This window comes from Bos grunniens, chromosome 4 (genome assembly GCF_055505025.1).
Source record: "Bos grunniens cultivar Pamir isolate PY7600 chromosome 4, Bosgru_T2T1.0, whole genome shotgun sequence".
In the NCBI taxonomy this organism is placed as follows: domain Eukaryota; kingdom Metazoa; phylum Chordata; class Mammalia; order Artiodactyla; family Bovidae; genus Bos; species Bos grunniens.
In genome coordinates, this window is record NC_141168.1 from 95,521,625 (window position 1) to 95,543,588 (window position 21,964).

At 38.1% G+C, this 21,964-nt stretch overlaps 1 protein-coding gene across 31 annotated transcripts in view; it reads left to right on the plus strand.

The window, feature by feature from the left end:
- CRPPA (CDP-L-ribitol pyrophosphorylase A) overlaps nucleotides 1-21,964 on the plus strand; it is a 388,463-nt gene that overhangs the window by 145,646 nt on the left and 220,853 nt on the right. The window contains exon 8 of one of the 31 annotated variants that reach the window (XM_086397573.1): nucleotides 14,135-14,251. The exons of the other annotated variants lie outside the window; for them this stretch is intronic. Coding sequence (XP_086253699.1) covers nucleotides 14,135-14,139 — 5 coding nt within the window. The 3' untranslated portion in view covers nucleotides 14,140-14,251. Of the gene's footprint in view, nucleotides 1-14,134; nucleotides 14,252-21,964 lie in introns of those variants that run through there. 31 annotated transcript variants of the gene reach the window in all.

Sequence of the window (21,964 nt, forward strand, 5' to 3'; positions counted from 1 at the left end):
TAAGTTATATTCACAAAGAAACACTTCTATCTACTGTTCAGTTGTCTAGTGGTACAGTTTCTATGACAAAAGTAAATGCTTGGTTATTTTCCTTTATCGGTTTCTCATTATCCAAAGTTAGCAATTATTTTATGAATAGCATTTTTACATGAAGATGAAATATTTCATGAGTTCATAGTGATACTTCAGTATTGAAAGTGAAAGTGAAAATGAAGTCGCTCAGTCGTGTCCGACTCTTTGCAACCCCATGGACTGTAGCCTACCAGGCTTCTCTGTCCATGGGATTTTCCAGGCAAGAATACTGGAGTGGGTTGCCATTTCCTTCTCCAGGAGATCTTCCCAATCCAGAGATGAACCCGTGTCTCCCGCATTGTAGGCAGATGCTTTACCATCTGAGCCACCAGGAAAGTACCCACCAGGGAAGTCACTTCAGTATTAAGTTGTATCTTATTTCCAGCATGTTGAGAATCATGGTTCTCAAAGCTAGAGGGAATAATAGAATATTATATAAATACTCATTTGTTGTATTCAACAGTGCACACCCTAGGTCTCAAAGTGCCAATATTAATGTTATAAACTAATATTATTTCCATAAAAGTTTAAACAATTTTTTCATACATGTACTGTCCCCAGTTACTCTCCTATTCCATTTCTTTTACATTGTATGTTTTCAGATTATATAGCTGTTATACACTGTACTGTTTTAACTTGATCTCTTATACAGTTGCAGTTCTGCTAGTAACTGTTTTACACTGTTCATCAATAATTTTGTTCATGTCTCTCTAGACTTAGTTATCTTAAGCATGAGCTCTTGTACATTTCTTGGGAAAGGTCCCTGGGAAAATTGAATTTAACTCACATTAATAACTGCTTGTGCTTTATTCTTGAAAGTTAGTTTTACTGAATATAAAATCCTTGGCTCATGTATTTTCCCTGGCATAACTTAAGTGTGTTTCTCTGTTTTTCTTGTATAAAGTCCTAGATTATCTCATTTTATTTCCTTATCTGTTTATTCTTTTTGCCTCTGTGCCCAAAGGAATTATTTTTTATAAGTCTATTAATTTTGCTAGAAAATGTCTTCATATTGATTTTTATTGGTAAATATTTGTAAATATTGATATGTAATATACTTGTGTGTGTATAGGTGTTACGTGTAGTTTTTAGTAATGTCTTTTTTTTAATAGAAGCTATTATGTTTATGTTGGATCATCTTTACCTAACTTCAATATTTATTACTTTATATTGAATGTTTATCTTCAAAAAATTTTATTGTTACATTTTCTCTTAAAGTATTATTGGTTGGTTTTATACTTGCGTCATTTTCTAATGTGGTCTTCATTTCTTAAATAATCTTTTCTTCTATTTTGCATTCTTTCCGGAGTTCTGCAACTTAATTTGAGTCTGTTAAATTCCAAATTAAGTGGCTCTTTCATGTTTGATTTCATTAGTAATGTTTTATAGCTTGTTTTGAAATAGATTACAGTTTGGCTTGATTTGATAGGCACATCTTTCTGGCATGCTCTCATTATTTTTAGAGGTATTATTATGGTCCTTGTTTTCTTTTTGCTTATAATAATTTTTTTCTGGGGTTTGGCTTGAATATTTTCCCATTTTATGGATGTGAATTTCATTTTTCTTAAACTTGAAGATGAAGAAAGGTGTCACAATAACTCAAAAAGCTTCCTCTTCTGTTGCTGTCTCATGGTGTCTACAAATAGGGAAATGCAATTCTAATATTTTTCTGACCCTATTCTTCTCTCATACTTTCATGTGGATCTTCTCTCTTTTGACTCTGTTTCTGTCCTGTGTAACTTTGATTCCACTTCCAGTTTCTCTTTTAGTTGGACCCCATGCTGAAGGGGGTCTCTGTTGTATCAGTTTTCATAGTATGTACGCCGTTCCTTCAGACCTAACCAAGTTCTCTTGCATTGTGTATGTGTACCAAGTTGCTTCAGTCATTTCCGACTCTTTGTGACCCTACGGACTGTAGCCCCCCAGGCTTCTTTGTCCATGGGATTCTCCAGGCAAGAATACGGAGTGGATTGCCATTACCTCTTCCAGGGGATCTTCCCAACCCAGGGATTGAATTCACATCTTTTATGTCTCCTACGTTGACAGGTGGATCCTTTACTACTAGCACCGTTTCTCTTGTATTGTATGAAGCTATTTTATGTATAAAACTCCTCCAGTTAGGGTGGCTATTGACTGTGGCAAACTTTAAGTTTTTTCTATTATCCTATCTGTTAGACATCCTGTTTTTATTGATTCCTAGATGGTGTACAGTGTTTCAGGTCTTATATCATGGGTTCGTTTTGTTTGACTGCATTGTGAAGATTATTTATATTACCTTTGTATCTAAGCTTATTGAAAATGTTGTCCATGAGTTCTTGGTTTTACCATCCAATTTTGTTTTTATATTGGGATTCTTAATAAGTGTTCCTTGACTGTCATTGCCACTTTTCAAGAGTTCTCTTTTTTCTCTCTTAAATAATTTTTTCTCTTGGTATTGAGCAAAATTTTGCAAATGAGGTGTTTCTTTCAAAAAATTTCTCTTAATCATAAGTCACTTTCATATGCATAATTGAATATTTTCTACCTCTTTCCATATGGAAGCTAGTAAATGTATGTATATTTGTGTATTATCAAATAGAAAACAATCTGTGTGTGTACCTACTCAGGTAAAAATGATTCTTAAGTGTTAAGCCTACAAAACTTGGAGTTACATTATATTGAAGACATTTTCTTAAGGCTGACCTTATTTTTTAATTCTTATTCTAGAAAATAAAAATTTAAGATAAATGTTTTCTTTTGGCTTTTTGATAATTAGGAATGTTTTTGTATTTAAAGTTATTTGTTTTGAAACAAAACTGTTGCATTAAAAAAAACTTGTAAGTCTTACATATTTTACTCAGCATAATGCATTTGGTGTTAATCCAGACTGTTGCATTTATTGATAGATTATTGCTGCGTTTGTATTCCTTTGTGTGGAGGTTTTATCCATTCACTCATCAAAGGACATCTCGGTTGTTTCCAGTGTTTAATAGTTACTAGTAGACGGAGGAGCCTGGTGGGCTGCAGTCCATGGGGTCGCAAAGAGTTGGGCACGACTGAGGGACTTCCCTTTCACTTTTCACTTTCATGCATTGGAGAAGGAAATGGCAACCCACTCCAGTGTTCTTGCCTGGAGAATCCCAGGGACGGGGGAGCCTGGTGGACTGATACCTATGGGGTCGCACAGAGTCGGACACAACTGAAGCGACTTAGCAGCAGCAGCAGCAGTAGAGCTTCTGTAAGCATTCATGTATAGGTTTTGTGTGGACATACGCTTTCATTTTTGTGAGGTAAATGCCCAAGAGTGGAATTACTAGGTTCATAGTTCAGTTCAGTTCAGTCACTCAGTTGTTTCTGACTCTTTGCAACCCCATAAACTGCAGCACGCCAGGCCTCCCTATCTATCCATCACCGACTCCTGGAGTTTACTCAAACTCATGTCCCTTGAGTCAGTGATGCCATCGAACCATCTCATCCTCTGTCGTTCCCTTCTGCCACCTTCAATCTTTCCCAGCATCAGAGGCTTTTCAAATGAGTCAGTTCTTCACATCAGGTGGCCAAAGTATTGGAGTTTCAGCTTCAGCATCAGTCCTTCCAATGAATATTCAGGACTGATTTTCTTTAGGATGGACTGGTTGGATCTCCTTGCAGTCCAAGGGACTCTCCAGAGTCTTCTCCAGCACCACAGTTAACCCCATGAACAGTATGAAAAGGTTCATGGTAGGTATGTGTTTATCTGTTTCAGGAACTGCCAAACAGTTTTCCAAGGTGGGCAAATCATTTAGCATTCCCAACAGCAAGATTTTAGAGCCTAGTTGCTATGTGTTCTTGCCAGAACTTGGCATTGTCAGTATTTTTTATTTTAGTCATACTGAAAGGCATGTAGAGGAATCTCCTTGATATTTCTCTGATATTTAATAGTGTTAACTATCTCTTCATGAACTTTTTTATCTGTTTGTATCTTTCTTTAAAAAGTTATTTACTTTAATTGGAGAATAATTACAATATTATGATGATATTTGCCATACATGGGCATGAATCAGCCATGGGTGCACATGTGTCCCCCCATCCTGAAACCCCCTTCTACCTCCCTCCCCATCCCATCCCTCTGGGTTGTCCCAGAGCACTGACTTCAAATGCCCTGCTTCATGCATGGAACTTGAACTGGTAATCTATTTTACATACATGTTTCAATGCTATTCTGTCAAATCATTCCACCCTCGCCTTCTCCCACAGAGTCCAAAAGTATGTTCTTTACATCTATGTCTCTTTTGTTGCCTTGCATATGGGATCGTCATTACTGTCTTTCTAAATTCCATATATATATTCTCTATATATAATGCATTCCATATATGTCGGATCAGATCAGTCGCTCAGTCGTGTCTGACTCTTTGCGACCCCATGAATCGCAGCACGCCAGGCCTCCCTGTCCATCACCAACTCCCGGAGTTCACTCAGACTCACATCCATCGAGTCAGTGATGCCATCCAGCCATCTCATCCTCTGTTGTCCCCTTCTCCTCTTGCCCCCAATCCCTCCCAGCATCACAGTCTTTTCCAATGAGTCAACTCTTCACATGAGGGGGCGAAAGTACTGGAGTTTCAGCTTTAGCATCATTCCTTCCAAAGAAATCCCAGGGCTGATCTCCTTCAGAATGGACTGGCTGGATCTCCTTGCAGTCCAAGGGACTCTCAAGAGTCTTCTCCAACACCACAGTTCAAAAGCATCAATTCTTCGGCGCTCAGCTTTCTTCACAGTCCAACTCTCACATCCATATATGACCACAGGAAAAACCATAACCTTGACTAGACGAACCTTTGTTGGCAAAGTAATGACTCTGCTTTTGAATATGCTATCTAGGTTGGTCATAACTTTTCTTCTAAGGAGTAAGCGTCTTTTAATTTCATGGCTACAGTCACCATCGGCAGTGATTTTGGAGCCCAGAAAAACAAAGTCTGACACTGTTTCCACTGTTTCCCCATCTATTTCCCATGAAGTAATGGGACCGGATGCCATGATCTTCGTTTTCTGAATGTTGAGCTTTAAACCAACTTTTCACTCTCCTCTTTCACTTTCATCGAGAGGCTTTTGAGTTCCTCTTCACTTTCTGCCATAAGGGTGGTGTCATCTGCATATCTGAGGTTATTCATATTTCTCCCAGCAATCTTGATTCCAGCTTGTGCTGCTTCCAGCCCAGCGTTTCTCATGATGTACTCTGCATATAAGTTAAATAAGCAGGGTGACAATATACAGCCTTGACGAACTCCTTTTCCTATTTGGAACCAGTCTGTTGTTCCATGTCCAGTTCTAACTGTTGCTTCCTGACCTGCATACAGATTTCTCAAGAGGCAGATCAGGTGGTCTGGTATTCCCATCTCTTTCAGAATTTCCCACAGTCTGTTGTGATCCACACAGTCAAAGGCTTTGGCATAGTCAATAAAGCAGAAATAGATGTTTTTTTCTGGAACTCTCTTGCTTTTTCCATGATCCAGCGGATGTTGGCAATTTGATCTCTGGTTCCTCTGCCTTTTCTAAAACCAGCTTGAACATCAGGCAGTTCATGGTTCACATATTGCTGGAGCCTGGCTTGGAGAATTTTGAGCATTACTTTACTAGTGCATTCCATATATATGTGTTAATATACTGTACTGGTGTTTCTCCTTCTGACTTACTTCACTCTGTATAATAGGCTCCAGTTTCATCCACCTCATTAGCACTGACTCAGATGTATTCCTTTTTATAGCTAAGTAATATTCCATTGTGTATATGTACCACAAGTTCCTTATCCATTCGTCTGCAGATGGACATCTAGGTTGCTTCCATGTCCTAGCTATTGTAAACAGTGCTTCAGTGAAGATTGGGGTACATATGTTCTTTCAATTCTGGTTTCCTCAGTATATATGCTCAGCAATGGGATTGTTGGGTCATATGGCAGTTCTATTTCCAGTTTTTAAAGGAATCTCCACACTATTCTCCATAGTGGCTGTACCAGTTTTTCTTTGCACCAGCAGTGCAAGAGGGTTCCCTTTTCTTCACACCCTCTCCAGAATTTATTGTTTGTAGACTTTTTGATGGTGGCCGTTCTGACAGGTGTGAGATGATATTTCATTGTGGTTTTGATTTACATCCAGTTGAGCTATTTCAAATCCTGAAAGATGATGCTGTGAAAGTGCTGCACTCAATATGCCAGCAAATTTGGAAAACTCAGCAGTGGCCACAGGACTGGAAAAGGTCAGTTTTCATTCCAATCCCCAAGAAAGGCAATGCCAAAGAATGCTCAAACTACTGCACAATTGCACTCATCTCACACGCTAGTAAAGTAATGCTCAAAATTCTCCAAGCCAGGCTTCAGCAATACGTGAACCGTGAAATTCCAGATATTCAAGCTGGTTTTAGAAAAGGCAGAGGAACCAGAGATCAAATTGCCAACATCCATCCGCTAGATCATGGAAAAAGCAAGAGAGTTCCAGAAAAACATCTATTTCTGTTTTATTGACTATGCCAAAGCCTTTGACTGTGTGGATCACAACAGACTGTGGGAAATTCTGAAAGAGATGGGAATGCCAGACCACCTGATCTGCCTCTTGAGAAATCTGTATGCAGGTCAGGAAGCAACAGTTAGAACTGGACATGGAATAATAGACTGGTTCCAAATAGGAAAAGGAGTACGTCAAGGCTGTATATTGTCACCCTGCTTATTTAACTTATATGCAGAGTACATCATGAGAAACACTGGGCTGGAAGAAACACAAGCTGGAATCAAGATTGCTGGGAGAAATATGAATAACCTCAGATATGCAGATGACACCACCCTTATGGCAGAAAGTGAAGAGGAACTCAAAAGCTTCTCGATGAAAGTGAAAGAGGAGAGTGAAAAGTTGGTTTAAAGCTCAACATTCAGAAAACGAAATCATGGCATCCAGTCCCATCACTTCACGGGAAATAGATGGGGAAACAGTGTCAGACTTTATTTTTTTGAGCTCCAAAATCACTGCAAATGGTGGCTGCAGCCATGAAATTAAAAGACGCTTACTCCTTGGAAGAAAAGTTATGACCAACCTAGATAGCATATTCAAAAGCAGAGTCATTACTTTGCCAACAAAGTTCCGTCTAGTCAAGGTTATGGTTTTTCCTGTGGTCATGCATGGATGTGACAGTTGGACTGTGAAGAAAGCTGAGCGCCGAAGAATTGATGCTTTTGAACTGTGGTGTTGGAGAAGACTCTTGAGAGTCCCTTGGACTGCAAGGAGATCCAGCCAGTCCATTCTGAAGGAGATCAGCCCTGGGATTTCTTTGGAAGGAATGATGCTAAAGCTGAAACTCCAGTACTTTCGCCCCCTCATGTGAAGAGTTGACTCATTGGAAAAGACTGTGATGCTGGGAGGGATTGGGGGCAGGAGGAGAAGGGGACGACAGAGGGTGAGATGGCTGGATGGCATCACTGACTCTATGGACGTGAGTCTGAGTGTACTCAGGGAGTTGGTGATGGACAGGGAGGCCTGGCGAACTATGATTCATGGGGTCACAAAGAGTCGGACACGACTGAGCGACTGAACTGAACTGAATGTATATGTTTCAGTGCTACACTCTCAGTTCATTCTACCCTCTCATTCCCATGCTGTGTCCACAAGCCTGCTCTCTATGTCTGTGTCTCTATTCATGCCTTGCAAATAGGTCCACTAGTACCATTTTTCTCAATCCATCTATATGTATTAATATATGATACTTGTTTTTGTCTTTTTGATTTACTTCGTTCTGTATAACACGCTCTAGGTTCATCCATTAGAACTGACTCAAGCTCATTCCTTTTTATGGCTGAGTGATATTCCATTGTATAGATGGAACGGACAACTTCTTTGTCCATTCATTCGTTGATGGATATCTAGATTGCTTCTGTGTCCTGGTTGTTGTAAATAAGTGCTACAGTGAATGTTGTGGTACATGTGTCTTTTTCAGTTATGGTTTTCTTAGGATATATGCCCAGTAGTGGGATTTCTGAGTCATATGGTAGTTTTATTCCTAATTTTTGAAGGAATGTCCATGCTATTGTCCATAGTGGCTGTATCAATTTACATTCCCACCATCTGTGCAAGAGGGTTCCCTTTTCTCTACACCCTCTCCATCATTTATTGTTTGTAGAGTTTTTGATGATGGCCATTCTGACTGGTGTGAGATGATATTTCACTGTAGTTTTCATTTTCATTTCTCTAGTAATGAGTGATGGAGAAGGAAGTGGCAACCCACTCCAGTGTTCTTGCCTGGAGAATCCAATGGACGGAGAAGCCTGGTAGGCTGCAGTCCGTGGGGTCACACAGAGTCAGACACGACTGAAGCAACTTAGCAGCAGCAGCAGTAATGAGTGATGTTGAGCATCCTTTCATGTGTTTGTTGGCTATCTGTATGTCTTCTTTCGAGAAATATCTGGTTAGGTCTTTTGCCCATTTTTTGTTTGGGTTGTTTGTTTTTTTGGTATTGAGCTGCATAAGCTGCTTGTATATTGAATCTGACTTTAGACATAGGAATTAAAAACAACAATTTTTTAATTCCTTTCTCTAAAGTTAGATTCTCCTGATATAATTTCTGATCTCTCATTCTAGATATTTAATTCTTTATATTCGCAAATTTGTATTGCATCCTGGTCTAAAAAATGAGATGAGATGTGAACAAAGGTAATTTTTATTCAACAAATTTAAGACAGAGAATTTGTATATTAGTTTTCTAGGGCTGCCATAATAAAGTGCAAACACTGGGTGGCCTGAACAACAGAAATGAACTTTCTCACGATTCTGGAGGCTGGAAGCCTGAGATCATGATTTTGGCAGGACTAGGTTTTTCTGCGGCTTGTGTATTTGACTTGTGGTTGGCCTAACATCTTCTACCTGTGTCTTCACAGGGTCTTCCCTCCGTGCATGTCTGTGTGCAGATTTCTTCTTCTTCTTCTTCTTTTTTTTTTTTTTTTACAAAGACACCAGTCATATTGAATTAGTGCTCACCCTAATGTCTTCATTTTAATTGATTACCTTTGATTCCTCTTCAAGTTCATATCTCTAAATATAGCCACATTCTGAGGAACTGGGACTTAGAGGTCCAACAGATACATTTTGAGCGTGACACAGTTGACACCACTAACAGTGTCTTGGTTATGGTCCTCGCACAGAGCTTAGAGACTAATCAGTGTTCAATGCCTTCTTGGTGCCCTGTGCTAAAACCTGGGGTTGGTGTTAGAAAATTGTAAGTTACAGAGTTAGGAGTTTGTGATTTTGGGGTGAAAAGAACAAATAGATAATATAATCCAATATAAAAATAATAATGAAGGCAAAATAAAATGCAAAACAGTATGAGAGAGAGAAATATCATTTAGGATTCTACCTTCCATAGATTTGAGTTAGAAAGCTTGAAGTTCACAGTGCATGGCAGTATGATCTTGGGCAACTTAACTGGCTTTATAGCCTCATTTAGCTCATCTGTAAAATGAGGAATTGCTCTCCTTGGTTTTTGGAATGATTAAATGAAATAATGTATAAAAGTATTACCATAATAAAAAGCAGTACAATACTACAAATAATTATAGAATGGCAGGAGTACTAAGAAATCAAAATGAATGCACTGACCACCAGAATGATGGTTGGCTATATGGAACCGATACAGCTCTGTTGGTGTCTACCACCTGACCATATGCTTTGTGGATAGATTTACTAGGGTCACAGTACATGTGGATTTCTTTCCTGTTCGGAAACTCTGTGGTGAGAGACCTTTCCCCAGGAATACTTAGATTCAGCAATGTGGTGATTCATACTTGGATATGCGGAGGATCGTAGTTGTGTGGTTATATGTGTTTGAGAGAGATATCTTCATGTATCAGAACTGGAGGTTTGGAGATGGGGGACTGTAGTTTCAAAAATGTCTTCCTGGTGATTCTGTTACTATCTCTCCTTTTTTCCTCTTACCACCAAAATACATCTAAAACATTTGCCTATAGTTACTAATGCAGGTGATACTTGCTGTAGCCCTTACTGGAGAATTAGACAAGGAAATGTAATGGCACTGCAGGCAGGGGGATCATGAATGTTAAGCACAAGGATCATGATATGTCCAGGGAATTGGAGGTGCTATGATTTAGTGACTGAAGAATAAGGTGTAAAACCTAAGGGGTTGGGGGTGATCATATGCTGCCCCATGTAAAATAAAGGGAATGGGAATCCTCTAGTGAGGACTTTATAATACTGAATTATCTGTTGAAAAATGCTTTCTTGCCAGTGTATTAGAGTTCTTTAGAGAAACACAATAAATGAGATGTGTATACACACAATAAGGAATTGGGTTACATGATTATAGGTTATCAAGACTGACAAATCCGAAATCTACAAAGCCAGTATCCCAGTTCAAGTCCAAAGGCCAGCAGACTTGTGTGGAATCATAAAGAGCCAGGTTTCAGTGTAAAGCTGTTACACAGAAGATTCATTTCTTACTTGGTGGGAGGGTCAGCCTTTTGTTTTATTTGGGTCTTCAAGTGATTGGCCCACCCATATTAGGGAGAACTTTACTTAGTTTACAGATATAAATGTTAAACTCATCTAAAAGTACCCACAGCAAACACCCAAATTATGTGTGACCAAATATCTGGGCATCCTACGACTCCATCAAGTTGACAGTTAATCACCATAGCCAGTAAAGTAAAATCAAGTTGCACATTATTTTTGGCATTATTATTAATTATTGGCAATTGTATGTATACTTTGGCCATTTACAAGTTGTCATGCATGGGGAGGAAGATGCCACTCAAACTGAAAATTTTGAGTTTGTTAATGCTTACAGCTTTTATACTAACCTATTGATTTCCAAGTTATGTTCCAGTTTTTTATGCTAAGTCCATTTGAGAGCTGTGTGACACCAAATGTGATATATAAATCAAATTATTCAGTATAAATTCAAGTACATGTTTAAAATGATTTTTTAGGGGGATGTACCCCACTGGTTTAGATATCAAAATATTTCCTCATATGACACAGATGCCTTTTAGAAAGATTTTTTAAAAGTTGTTTATAAAAGAGGATAGTATGAAGATTGAAACTCAGAATAATATTAGTCATCAAGTTGACTGGACAGGTATGATTAAATTTCAGTGGTTTTCCAATTTATCCGTAGGTTGTTTAGGGGGAGAGAACAAAGAATAGATTCTTGTGTGAGTGTTTTTATGATTCTGGGAAGTCAAATGATTTTATGGTTTTTTCCCCCAGTGCTATTGTTTTTCTTTTAACCTCTAAAAACTTCTAAGAAGTGCTTTATTAATAGTTAGAACAGTAGATTAAGAATTCTAAAGGCTTCTGTTTTTCTTTTGATTTCATCATTAACCTCAAGGAAGTTGTTAAATACTTTGTTTGCATTGAGAAATAATAAGGATTAATCATATTATGTTGAGAAAGTGTTTTGTTCTTCCTGAAAAAAGTGAGTTTAAAATATGTTCATTTTCTCCCCTCTTCCTGAGTTGAGGAATACTAGAATAAATGTGGATTTGAGGAGGTACAGTTTATTTGAGTTCTGTTCCTATAGCTACATGCCTTCTCATTTTAGCCTTCCATCTGCATGGCACAAGTCTGTCATAGAAGATGTCTTTTGTTGATAAAGATCTTAAGTGCATCAACATTGTCAGTTAAGGTTGTCAGTGTGTGTTTGTGGAATCATTAATAGAAATCATATAAGGTGCTTTAACATGGGGCTTCCCAGGTGGCACAGTGGTGAAGAATCCACCTGCTGATGCAGGAGGCATGGGTTCAATCCCTGGTTAGGGAAGGTCCCCTAGAATAGAAAATGGCAACCCACTCCAGTATTCTTGCTTGAAAAACTCCATGTGCAGAGAAGCCTGGTGGGCTGCAGTCTGTGGGGTTGTAAAGAGTTGGACATGATTGAGCCACTGAGCACAAACACAAGATGCTTTAGCCTGGGTCTGGTGGACAAATTAAGACATGAGTAATTAGAATTAGAAGGTATCTATTTTAGCTTTAGAAGACTTCAGTGGTGAAAACAGGGTACTATTTATTACTTAAGATGTGTATTCCGGACTTCCCTGGTGATCCACTGGTTAGGACTCTGTGCTGTCATTCCTGGGTCCCTGGGTTCGATCTTTGATCAGGGAACTAAGATTCTGCATGCTACCTGGCATAAGCAAAAAAAAAAAAAAAAAGATACGTATTCCATTACCACACAGAGCTACTGCATATTTGGTGAAACTTTGAAACTTGAAAAAAAGTGGGGCAAAGTTGATAGGGATTGTTTATTAAACTCTGAAAGGTGAAGACCACAAGACACTATGTGGAATTAGAGGTAGGCCATATTTTGATAACATAAAAGGAGTCTTAATTTATATCTTACTGAATGTATATGACCATAAAAGCATTTATTCTGTGAATATTTATCGGGGATGTACTTGTACAAAGCATTCTGCATAACTTTACATATGTTAACTCATACAGTCTTCATTAATCCTCCTATAGGATCTTTTATTATTCCCATGTCTTCTTTTAGATACTTATAAACTCCTTTATTGGGCTTCCCTGATGGCTCAGTGGTAAAGAATCCACTTGCAATGCAAGAGACGCAGGAGATGTGAGTTCAGTCCCTGGGTCAGAAAGATCTCCTGGAGGAGGGCATGGCAACCCACTCCATTATTCTTGCCTGGAGAATCCCATGGCCAGAGGAGCCTGGTGGGCTATAGTCCATGGGGTCACAAAGTGTCAGACACAACTGAAGCGACTAAGCACAGAGCAGACTCCTTATATTAATAGAAAAAATGGCTTTACATAGAAATTGTTAGTTCCTTTTCTCATTTCGTACATGTAAAGTGCTGTCAAAATAAGACTATATTATTTTTAGAATCTTTTCAGATACAAAATCTGTGTAAAATTTTGAAAAACTGCATTTGCCTCAGCAATTTAACCAATATCAGACACCAAGAAGTGACTCATACCTGTAATTGAAATATAAACATGGCATTTTATTCTTATGGTATTGCCTTTACAGTATTGAGCAAGAAATGGCTAAATTGTAAACCCCAGTGAGTCATGCAGATCAGTGTAGGAGTTGGGTGGATTTGGGTTTCTTTAAAAGTTTCACACCCCAAATATCAAAGGGAAATGAGTAACTCGGCACCTTTTTTCCTCATTAAACTTTTCTTTCTCCAATGACCACAATATGCACATGATAGAAAACTGAAAAAGTACCCCCAAATGATTATACTCAAAAAGACTTATACCATTTTGGGGGAATTAACCAACTATAGTAGGTAATTTGTGTGTTTTTAAAGGTACAGAAACCTTTATAAGTCTCACAATATAGCAAATTAGTACAGTGAGTAAGCTGAGATTTTCACCATGGCTAAGCATCAGAATCACTTTTGGAGCTTCAGAAAATAGAGGCAAGAACCTTGTTGGCTGAGTTATACACATATGTATTTTAAAAATATAAAGGCAAAGCAAAAAGAGTACTAAGAGTTGATTCTTGTGTGCAACCATGGTTGAGAACAAATTGAACCTAGTTTAGACTTTAAATGACCACAGCCAGGCAGAAAATTAATCATTGTTGGTGGTAAAGGACATTGATATGGACTGTAGAAACTGTAAGAAAGTGGCCAACTGGGACAGACCTCTGTGTAGAATATAAGTGAGAATTATGGAGATCAGCAGACAATGCAGAAACCACATGATTCACTTTGTTCATTATTATGTTACATTGTCTTGAATCTAGGTCCTTATTTATGTTTTGCTCAGTTGATCTTTAATGAACAGAGAGGAGAATTTATTAAGATATAATTGACCTAAAACATTTTAAGTTGTACATGAAATACAATCATATTTGTTGATTGTATGTATTATGAAATGATTACCACAATAAGGTTAGGTAACAGATCCATCACCTCACTTAATTAAAATTTTAGATGAATTTTAAAGTCTCTGACTATATGTATATGTGTGTATATAAATTTTTTTAATTGTGTATTGTTTGTTTTGGGGATTTGAATATTTAATATACTTTCAAACTTAAAAGATGTAAGAATAGTGCATATAACTTCCATCTGTCTTTTATGCAGACTGAGTAAAAGTCACTCGGTTGTGTCCAACTCTTTGCGACCCCAAGGAATTTTCCAGGCTGGAATACTGGAGTGGGTAGCTGTTCCCTTCTCCAGGGAATCTTCCCAATGCAAGGATCGAATCCCAGGACTCTCCCGCATTGCAGACGGATTCCTTACCAGCTGAGCCACTGGGGAAGCCCACGAATACTGGAGTGGGTAGCCTGTCTCTTCTCCAGGGGATCTTCCTGACCCAGGAATTGAACTGGGGTCTCCTGCATTGCAGGTGGATTCTTTACCAGTTGAGATACCAGGGAATCCCTTAAAAGATGTAAGAATAGTGCATATAACTTCCATCTGTGTTTTAGGCAGATCAGCATTTCACTGATTTTTTATATCTTGCCCCTGTTGCTTTATCGTTTCTCTATATGTGAGCTCCCTTGGGCATGCTCATGTTCTCCTTTGCTCTTTCTCTCTCTTTCCTGTCTGCATTATGGAATTGTGAATTAATTAGTTGGTGTTTTAAGCTGCTAAATTTTTGACCACTCATTGTACAATAGCAGACTAATAAAAACAATAAAAATTAATAATGCGTGAGTCAAATGAGAAATCACAGTGGAAATTAGAAGTGTATACATTTAGAAAAATGAAAATGAAATAATTTAAACAACTGAAAAAATATCACAAAGCTTAATGTATATAATTAAGCTGTTAGAGGCAGCAGCAGCAGAGGAAAATTTACAGCCTCAAGTTTTGGTCCTTGAACAACACGGGGGCTGGAGCCTCACCTTACACACAGTGTAAAATTTATGGATAACTTTACAGTTGACCTTCTGTGTCTGAGGTTCTGCCTCCTTAGATTTAACCAGTCACAGTTGTGTAGTACTGTAGAATGTATATATGGAAAGACTCCATCTGTAAGTGGATTCTCACAGTTTAAACTTGTATTGTTCAAGGGCTGACTGTATTAGAAAAAAAGGAAAAGCAGAGAGCCCACTATTTAAGTGTCTTTTGTAAGACATTGCAACAGTGAATTAAACCCAAAGATAGTGGAATGAAGAAGATACTGAAGAAAATAGTAAGGATTCATGAGTTAGAAAATAAGCCTAAGATAGAGTCAATAAAATTTTATTTTGAAAATGTTAATAAACTTGATAAAACCTTGGCAAAATTCAACATAAAAAATATTGAAGGCTCAAGTAATTATCATCAGAAATGAAAAGAGAGCATTGGTGTAACTCATAGACATTGCAGTGAGATGTTGTAAATCACTTTGTTGGTCATCTTAAAGTGAAAGTGTTAGTTGCTCAGTCATGTTTGACTCTTTGCGACCCCATGGACTGTGGCCTCCCAGGCTCCTTTGTCCATGGAATTCTCCAGGCAAGATTATTGGAGTGAATAGCCGTTCCTTTCTTCAAGGGATCTTCTGGACCCTGGACTCGAACCTGGGTTTTCCATATTGCAGACGGATTCTTTACTGTCTGAGTCACCAGGGAAGCCCTATAATGAACTACTGTAGCCTGGGTGGATTAAACAACAGTGTATTTCTCACAGTTCTGGAAGCTGGGAAATCCAAGATCAAGGTGCCAGGAGATTTATTTCCCAGATAAGGGCTCTCGTCTGGGCTTGCAGAATCCTTACATGGATGAGAGAGGAAAATCTGGTGTCTTTTTCTCTTTTTATGAGGACACTAATCTCATCATGTGGAGAAGGCAATGGCACCCCACTCCAGTACTCTTGCCTGGAAAATCCCATTGACGGAGGAGCCTGGTGGGCTGCAGTCCATGGGGTTGCTAAGAGTCGGACACGACTGAGCGACTTCACTTTCACTTTTCATTTCATGCACTGGAGAAGGAAATGGCAGTGCACTCTGGTGTTCTTGCCTGGAGAATCCCAGGGACAGGGGGCCCTGGTGGACAGTCTATGGGGTCGCACAGAGTCGGACACGACTGAAGTGACTTAGCAGCAGCAACAGCAGCAATCTCATCATGGGGACTTCACTCTCATAATTTTATCTAAACCTATTTACCTCCCACAGACCCTGCCTCTTAATACTATCACATTGGGGGTTAAAGCTTCAATATGAGTTTTGGAGGGAACACAAACATTCAGTCTACAGCTTTATGCTAAATGACTTAAATTTAGATCAAATGAACACACATTCATAAGCAAATACAACTAGGAAAAGTCTATCCATTTAAGACATAAATCTAACTGAAAATGCTACTACAAAATTAGTTGGCTTTTACCAGTGAATTTTACAAAACCATTAAAAAGAAGAAATAATGTCAATTTATGTCAAACAATGTCAATTTCATGGTGACTGCAGCCATGAAATTAAAAGGCACTTACTCCTTGGAAGAAAAGTTATGACCAACCTGGATAGCATATTAAAAAGCAGACATTACTTTGCCAGTAAAGGTCTGTCTAGTCAAGGCTATGGTTTTTCTGGTAGTCATGTATGGATGTGAGAGTTGGACTATAAAGAAAGCTGAGCGCCAAAGAATTGATGCTTTTGAACTGTGGTGGAGAAGACTCTTGAGAGTCCCTTGGACTGCAAGGAGATCCAACCAGTCCATCCTAAATGAAATCAGTCCTGAATATTCAACTGAAGGACTGATGCTGAAGCTGAGACTCCAATACTTTGGCCAGCTGATGAGAAGAACTAACTCATTTGAAAAGACCTGATGCTGGGAAAGATTGAAGGCAGGAGGACAAAGGGACAACAGAGGACGAGAGGGTTGGATGGCATCACTGACTCAATGGACATGAGTTTGAGTAAACTCCAGGAGTTGGTGATGGACAGGGAGTCCTGGCGTGCTGCAGTCCATGGGGTCACAAAGTTGGACACGACTGAGCGACTGAACTGAAAGGCTGTTGCTGAACAATGAAAAGATCAGGAAAAGACGCTGGGACTCTTGGCCTCCGGAGGAGAAGAATTCAGTCTGGGGCCTGAGATGAGGCTTGATTGCTCAGAGCTTTTGTGTAATAAAGTTTTATTAAAGTATAAAGGAGATAGAGAAAGCTTCTGACATAGACATCAGAAGAGGGTAGAAAGAGTACCCACTTGCTAGTGTTAGCAATAGAATTATATACTCTCCAATGAATCCAAAGAATGTCTGGAGGTTGTAAAGACCTCACCAGACCTACTCCCATAATTTACATTTTAAGATAACAGGATTAGCCAAGTTTAATCCAGAGACTGTCTTCAGGCAGGATACATTATCCTAAGGAATGTAGAGGAAAAAAAAGAGTTTGTCCTTTCTTCCTCCTTGAGAATTCCAGACCCCTCTCTCCTTGGGGACCCCTAGACTTCTTATCAACCTGCCTAGGTAGTTCTGCCTCAGAACTGAACTGAACACATTTTTCCAGAAAGTAGAGAAAGAGAGAACAATTTTCCAATTCATCCTATGAAGGCAGTGTAAATGTTTAGTAAAAATCTGACAATGACCTTCGAAGAAAAAAATTACAGGCTAATTTTTATCATAAACATAGGAGCAATATTCCAAAGATTGCATTATCAGATTGAAATATTATGAATTAGAAAAAAGGAGATAAAATTTTATTCACAATTGACATGTTTTTATATGTAAAAAATTGGAAATAAGTTGTAAACTCTTAGAATTTATAAGTGAATTTAGCACAGTTACTGAATACAAAAACTGTATAAAAATCTTAATGTATTTTTGTGTATCAACAAAGAGAAAATGTAATAAAATATTATTTGCAATAGCATCAACAAAGTTGTTTAGATATGTAGCAAAAATTACTAAAGGACTCTCTACTGGAGTTTATAAAGCTTTGAGAAAAATTTAGGAAGATATTAATAAATAGAGAAATATATCATATTTATAATTGAAAACCTTGATATTTTAAAGTTGTCATTTTTGTCTAAAAAGCAGGTGATTTTGAGCAAGTTTATTGTAAAATTTATTGCAAAGATCCACCACCTCCCCCCCCCAAAAAAAAAGCTTTCTTTTTAGAACAGCTGACACATGGCATAAAATTAATATCATAGATTTTGAATTACTCCATTTTATTTATGCAGTTGATCTTTGGGCAGCATGGGTATTAGAGGCACTGACCCTCCACAAAACTGAAAATCCACTTGTGGTTTACAGTTGATCCTCCTTGTCTGTTGGTTCAACAAACTGTGGATTGTATAGCACTGAACTAAGAACTATACTATTTCCTGTTGAAGAACTGTGTATAAGTGGATCCTTTGCAGATAAAACCCATGTTCAAGGGCTAACTGTACTTCATTTTTGAAGGGAGATAATGTCAATTTTAATTTATTGTTGATTTACACTTGATAGAGCTCGGAATTCGGTAAAGGATATATGATGCAACAAAGAAGGGATATCTGCATATGTTGTGTTTTGTTTTAAAAAGTGTTGTTTATGCATTATTTTATAAATTAGTAAGAATTATTGTGGTGCCATCATATTCATTGTATATGTAGTGAGTTACTTGATGCTTACACATTAGATTTTTTATTATAATTTTTTGGTATGTGAGAGAAACATTTGGAATAGTAATCAGACTTTTACTAGGATGTTATAAATTCCAAATATTTCTCCAAATATTTGAGAGAATATAGCACATATTTGAATTAACTTGGTTTTCAAAAGCTATTGCTTGTATTATAGTTACAAGCAATAACTATAACCTTCTGATCTAAAGCTTTCAGGACACTCAAGTGTTCAGGACATTACGATCTGGCTTCACAGTGTTCATTGCTGAATCATTCCATGTTTTTTTGAGTGCTTATTGTATCTTATCAAAATCTTGTATCTTATCACAGAAACTTCATGCTTATAATCTTTCTACCCCCAAAACATTAAGTTTTTTAAAAAAAATCTTGTTTCTCTTCATAGCTTTCAAAGCCCCTTGCTTCCACTAAGCAAGGCTTACTCATCTTTCAAGAGTGAACCCCTAGCTCATGTTAGTATAAAGAATTATATAATATTGTCAACCAGTTTATCTTTCTAATCACAGTGATGCTCCATAGTACTTACTATTTTGACCATTCATTTATGTTCTTAATTATATTTAATTAGGCTCCTTTCCGGAGTCCAGCTCCAGCAGCCAGCAAATCAGCCTGAAGGGGTGAGCGGTGTTGGCGGACAATGATGTAGCCTCTGACTCATGGTACAGAACTACATGTTTATTTCAAGCTTCAGATTTTCTTTTATACTTTGACAAAAGCATTAGGTCAGAGGTTTGACATTTTTAGTTTTCCCCACCCAGATTTATTGTCTCCAGAAATCATTGTTGTCCTACAAACAGAGTTCCTGCTTCAGCGATTGTCTCAGAATCCGCTTTACTATCTATTATCTACTTTCCCTTATGTGTCCTATACTTAACTTGTAATTACATTGTAACTCATGCTACATTCCTCAGTTTATTTCTTATCTTTCTAAATCCTGTTTTCCCCTAGCATCTTAAGATCACTCTCTCCTAAAAAGGGTTCTAGCTATTCTTAATTGCTCCTAAACCCTAAACTCAGCAACCTGTCCCATCACTTCATGGGAAATAGATGGGGAAACAGTGGAAACAGTATCAGACTTAATTTTTTTGGGCTCCAAAATCACTGCAGATGGTGACTGCAGCCATGATATTAAAAGACACTTACTCCTTGGAAGGAAAGTTATGACCAACCTAGATAGCATATTCAAAAGCAGAGACATTACTTTGCCAAAAAAGGTTCGTCTAGTCAAGGCTATGGTTTTTCCTGTGGTCATGTATGGATGTGAGAGTTGGACTGTGAAGAAGGCTAAGCGCCAAAGAATGGATGCTTTTGAACTGTGGTGTTGGAGAAGACTCTTGAGAGTCCCTTGGACTGCAAGGAGATCCAACCAGTCCATTCTAAAAGAGATCAGCCCTGGGGTTTCTTTGGAAGGAATGATGCTGAAGCTGAAACTCCAGTACTTTGGCCACCTCATGCGAAGAATTGACTCATTGGAAAAGACTGTGATGCTGGGAGGGATTGGGGGCAGGAGGAGAAGGGGACGACAGAGGATGAGATAGATGGCTGGATGGCATCACTGACTCTATGGACGTGAGTCTGGGTGAACTCCGGGAGTTGGTGATGGACAAGGAAGCCTGGCATGCGGCGATTCATGGGGTCGCAAAGAGTCGGACATGACTGAGTGACTGAACTGAACCGAAACTCAGCAAACTTCTTTTGCCATAAACATTCCCTCACAAACAGGTCTCAGAAAATAATCCTTCCCATGGCTTATCCTGGGACATTCTTTTTAAAGATCCTTGAACAAATGTCAATGGTTATTTTATAGATTATTTTCTGGGCACAACTGCAGAAGGCTTTGTGCTTTCTCATGCTTCTCTCAAGCACCTTAATATTCTTTCCAGCCAATTCAACCAAAGAAAGGAAAGAACAAGTCAGAATCACAAGGCCTAACTCCTTCATCCCGGGGCCATGCCTGCAAGATGAGGAGAAGGGGTTGGGGCCATGTCTCCATTTTGTCAGTAATGCCTAACATGGCTCCTGACAGCTCCTGTATTTAAAACTTTTTATTTTGTGTTGGGGTACAGCTGACTAACAATGTTGTGATTCAGATGAACAGTGAAGGGACTCGGCCATACATACAAAGTTATCCAATTCTCCGCCAAAGTGTACTCTCTTCCAGGCTGCCACATTACATTGAACACAGTTCCGTGTGCTATGCAGTAGGTCCTTGTTGGCAATCCATTTTAAATATAGCGGTGTGTATGTGTCCATCCCAGGCTCCCTAACTCTCCCTTCCCTCCATACCCCCAGCAACTATAAATTTCTTCTGTAAGTCTGTTTTTGTTTTGTAAATAAGTTCATTTGTATCATTTTTTTTTAGATACCACATATAAGGGATGTCAAACAATATGTCTCCTTTTCTGACTTCCTTCACTCATTATGACAATCCACGGGTCTCTTCACCATTGCTGCAAATGGCTTTATTTCATTCTTCTTAATGGTTGCGTAATATTCCATTGTATATATGTAGCATATCTTCTTTATCCATTCGTCTGTTGATGGGCGTTTAGGTTGCTTCCATGTCTTGGCTCATGTAACTTAAAAGTATAGACATTTTCAACTTGGTTGGAGTCTTACTGATGGGTGAACACAGTCCTAAAAGGATAAAATGATTTTAAGATATTATAATTATAGCAGGTCTATTTTCAGTATAGAAGTATCCTCTGAATCCATTTAAATTACTGTGCCTGTATTAGTGTTCTTGAATTTGTAGGATGTAAAAGAATGATTATAATTATAATTATTATAAGTAATTATTATAAGGTAGACAGCATGATAGAAAAAGCACAAGGTTTGGAAAGACCTGGGTTTAAGTATGTTGTGATGAATAAAAACAGGAATTATAATACTTAGCTAATAATCCATATTTATTTTGAGCCATTAAATGGGATAATGACTATGAAACATTAGAAACTTTCATAGGAAAATCCTTGATGTTCGGTTTATGTCAGATAACTCTTTTCATTTTAGGGCTGTATAATAGCTGTGTGTTCGTATGCTTAATTTCTTTGGATTTGATTCTTTTTCTTCTAATCATAACCCTGTGATCTTGGGCAAGTTACTTTGTTTCTCTGAAGTAAAGTTTCCTTAATCTGTTATGTAGATTCACAGTAATAGTGTTTGCAGGATCATCATGAGAATTGATGTGAATATAGGGTATGACTCTTGGAACATATAATACTCTTGATAAGTGGGAAGTGGATAGTAATAGGAGTACCATTAACTGGTGACGTTATTTTAAATGGTTTGTCATTCTCAGCTTTGTTTGGACGAATCATTAACTATTGCTAGAACAGTGTTTATAGAAAGACTGTTAT